Source organism: Geosmithia morbida, assembly GCF_012550715.1.
Source record: "Geosmithia morbida isolate 1262 chromosome Unknown scaffold_52, whole genome shotgun sequence".
NCBI classification, from domain to species: domain Eukaryota; kingdom Fungi; phylum Ascomycota; class Sordariomycetes; order Hypocreales; family Bionectriaceae; genus Geosmithia; species Geosmithia morbida.
In genome coordinates this window covers 1-3,442 of record NW_023336238.1, presented here as the reverse complement: position 1 = coordinate 3,442, position 3,442 = coordinate 1, and the positions used below count along the sequence as shown (strand labels likewise).

The 3,442-nt window shown below is 57.5% G+C and overlaps 1 protein-coding gene across 1 annotated transcript; it reads right to left on the bottom strand.

Moving 5' to 3' along the window:
• Positions 1-999: 999 nt before the first annotated feature.
• GMORB2_6472 (chromatin structure-remodeling complex protein RSC7) lies at positions 1,000-2,784 on the bottom strand (the record flags this gene model as incomplete). The annotated part of the gene is made up of 2 exons (XM_035468442.1): positions 1,000-1,949; positions 2,010-2,784. The coding sequence occupies 2 exons, from the start codon at positions 2,782-2,784 to the stop codon at positions 1,000-1,002; spliced, it is 1,725 nt and encodes a 574-aa protein (XP_035317879.1).
• Positions 2,785-3,442: the final 658 nt, after the last annotated feature.

The following is a 3,442-nucleotide window of genomic DNA, read 5'->3' as shown; positions in this document are numbered from 1 at the left end:
TCCTCCTCCTCCTACTCCTCCTCCTCCTCCTACTCCTCCTCCTCCTACTACTACTACTAGTCAAATATCAACACACGGGGTTCCAGATGTGCGCAGCATTGTCAAGTAGCTGCCAAATTTCAACCTTGCATCAATTCGCACATTGTTCAGTGCCCATCCTAGCACAATAATCACCGAGATTTGAAAAAAAAAAAAAATAGTAAACAACCTGAATACAAAAGATTACCAATGATGATAAAAAAAATGCAACAAGTCACAAATCCACTCTGCCATCGGAAGGTCCAAGGCCCAAGACTTACCAAGACGTACCAAGTCAGGTCTCTCGGAACCGGAATGAATAGCTGGAGAGGAGCTGAGATAGAAAGGAATTGAGAACGCAGTCATCGATGTACGGCTGCGGTATCACAAATAACAAGAGAATTAAGACCGACAACAAACAGAAAAAAGGAATAGAAACGACACAAAGAAAAAAAAAAGAAGAAAAGATAAAGATATAAAAAAAAAAGGGACAACAACCCGAGATAGACGGATGGTGTGCGAGATATGAAATCTCAAGAGTAACCCAGAGTACAGAGAACCCAATTTCAAACCTGACAGGAGAAAAAAAAATTTAGAATCCAGACGAGAAACCCTCGAATCCATAACCATACCACGACTCCGTATCCCACCCTGGTAGAATGCTACTCGTACAGATGTGTAGCACCGGTTCCAGGCTGCCCGGCCCGAAACAAACAAAGAAATCCAAGCCTCCCAATAACATGTATGCATGGGGTATCCACGAGAGGTGTGTCCAGTAGGCCACAGGAAGCAAGCATCTCCTCGAGACAGAGTATACTCTGATCAAGACAGAAGAACGTAAGAAGAACAAAAGGAGACCAGACTAGGCAGACGTCATGGCAGTACCCAAGGAAAAAGGAGAAAAACAAAAGTCAGCTGACCTGCGCTGCTGTGCTTATACCGTTGCAGACGTCGACAGCCTCCCTCCCCCCCGCCCCCCTTCTACTGAGGCTGCTGCTGCGGAGCCCACCACTGCTGGGGAGGCGGGTGCTGGCTGGACCACTGGGCGCTGCCTGGCGCCGTCTGCGGCATGTACTGCCTGGGTGTCTGCTCGGCTGGGTACATGGTGCCGCCGGCGGCGCCGTACTGCATGCCACCCATGCTGGGGAACTGCATGCTGCCGGGCTGCATCTGGCCCGAGCTCGGCTGTCGGAGATGGGAGGCCGGCGACTGCGACGGGTGAGACGGCTGCTGCTGCTGCTGCTGCTGCTGCTGCTGCTGGGCCTGGGCCTGGGCCTGGGCCCCGCTATAGCTTCCGTAGCTGTGCTGGGGTGTCTGGGGCGTCTGCGACCACATCTGTCCGGATTGGTAGTTGTAGCCGGGGGTTCCCTGTCCGATGCTGCTGGTGGAGCCTGCCGTGACGAGCCTGTTAGCATTGAGTGCAGGCAGGATGCCCTTGGGCAGAAGGGTAGTAGGCGCCATGTCAGGGAGAGAAGAGGCAGGAGTAGCAGTGGCAGCTTTACCTCTGAGTGGGGGCTGGTGTCCGGGGGTGCTCTGGGCCTGGATCGACTGCGAGTAGGGCGGACCGGTCATCATCATCTGCGGGCTCTGGGATGACACGACGGGCGGCTGAGAGATTCCGCTGGCGGCGGTGGTGGCGTGAGGTGACGTGTTGGGACGGCCGGCCGTGGATGGGACGACGGGATCGCTGGAACCCAGGCTCGTCGGGGGCTGCTCGTGCGGGCGACGCCAGATATCCTGAAGATACTCGTTGCGCATGCCGCGCTGCTGGTTGACGGAACGGTTAAAGTCGGCGGCGTGCGAGGCCTGGGACTGGACCTCACCCAGGGGCGAGGGCCGCGTCTGGTCCTGGTACGGGGGACCGGTAATCTCCTGGCGAGGACCGCCCTTGATGATGCCGCTGTAGTCGCGCGGCCTCGCGTCGGCCAGATCTGAGGTTGATGTTAATCCGGGCATCCTCGTGGTGCTTCCTGGTGGTGCTCCCATCATACCTGGTTGGACAAGAGGGGGCTGCGGGGGGCCGGGGTAGGCCGCCGGGTTGTTGTTGTAGACTATCTCAGTGTGAGGGCCGGGAGGCAAGATGGCGTTCTGGGCCTCGGCGGCAGCTTCGCGTGCCTTGGCCGCTCCGGGACGCTTCTCGCCGGCCAGGTCGGCCTCGGTGAAGCCTTGTTTGCGGGCCTTCTGCTCCCAGTAGTCGTCGCGGACGCGGCGGCCGCCCTCGATGACCCTGCTGCCAAACTGGCGGAACATGGAACGGGCCGTGACGATGGCAATCTGCCTCGAGCGGTACGAGAAGGGGAGGATCTCCTGCGAGACCAAGTCGTCCTTTTCCGGCTGGCTGGCAATGATCTTGTACAGGGACCTGTTCTTGTTGAAGAGCAGGTACGAGTCGCGGTAACCGAGGACCCTGGCGCACTCGGTGGCGAGCATGAAGAGCTTATCGCCCCTGTTTGGCACCAGAAAGGTGCGGCACCTGTAGGTCCGGCCGCCCTGAAGCTGGCCATTCTGCATCACCTTCTTCTCACCGAATTCGTCATACTCACGGGGGATGTACTCATCACCTGTCTCGTTGAGCTGATCTGTAGTGTGGTCGCGGACCGTGGGCAGGGCCTTGAGCGTCGACTTCGTGGGCGTCGTCTTGGGGGCGGCGCCGGCAGGTGTGGGTGCACCGGTGGCGGGCGTGGCGTTGTAGGCTGAGTGGGTGGGCAGGCCAGCACCCACAGCGTCAGCCTGAGGCGTGTGCGGTGGGGGGATCGGCTGAGGCATGGCTGAGATTGGGGGGAGGGGTGAGAAGGATATCTTGGCGGCCGAGGCGGAAACGGCCCCGGATGGGAGTGGCCGACTTTTATCTGGTGAGAGATGGCTGCTGTCGCCTGCAGGGAGGGAGCACAAGAGGCATTGTCAGCAAAAGCAAGTTCACAAGGAGAGCTCGGAGGAGCTCAAGACAGAATCCACTCGGACGAATCCACTCTGATGAATCCACTTGGATGTGTCAGCAATAGCAGAATTGGCACGACATTGCGTGCAGCGGTAGCAGCAGCGGTTGCAGCAACATAATATGGTAATTAAAACATGAACGACATCGGGAAGACATTGGTCTAGAAAAATTGGTGTGTAGACATGGCCGCGGGGCAGGTACGAGTATGCACAATGGGGCTTCCCATGCAGGTACGCGTACATACACATGCAGGCAACGTCTACCACGACGACATACCGGCATCAACACCGGGTCCGGGCAGTAGGTCGTGCGAGGTGGGCGACCAAGAACGCGACGATGATACGGGAAATCCTAAAGATATGTCAGAATCTAAAACTTAGTTGTCGATCATGTATGGAAGGAGAGGGGTGGAATGCACAACGGGAAGGGGGGGGGTCAATGTTGTGAGGTCCTCGTGCGAGGCTGTCGTGAAGAACTGGTGCAGCA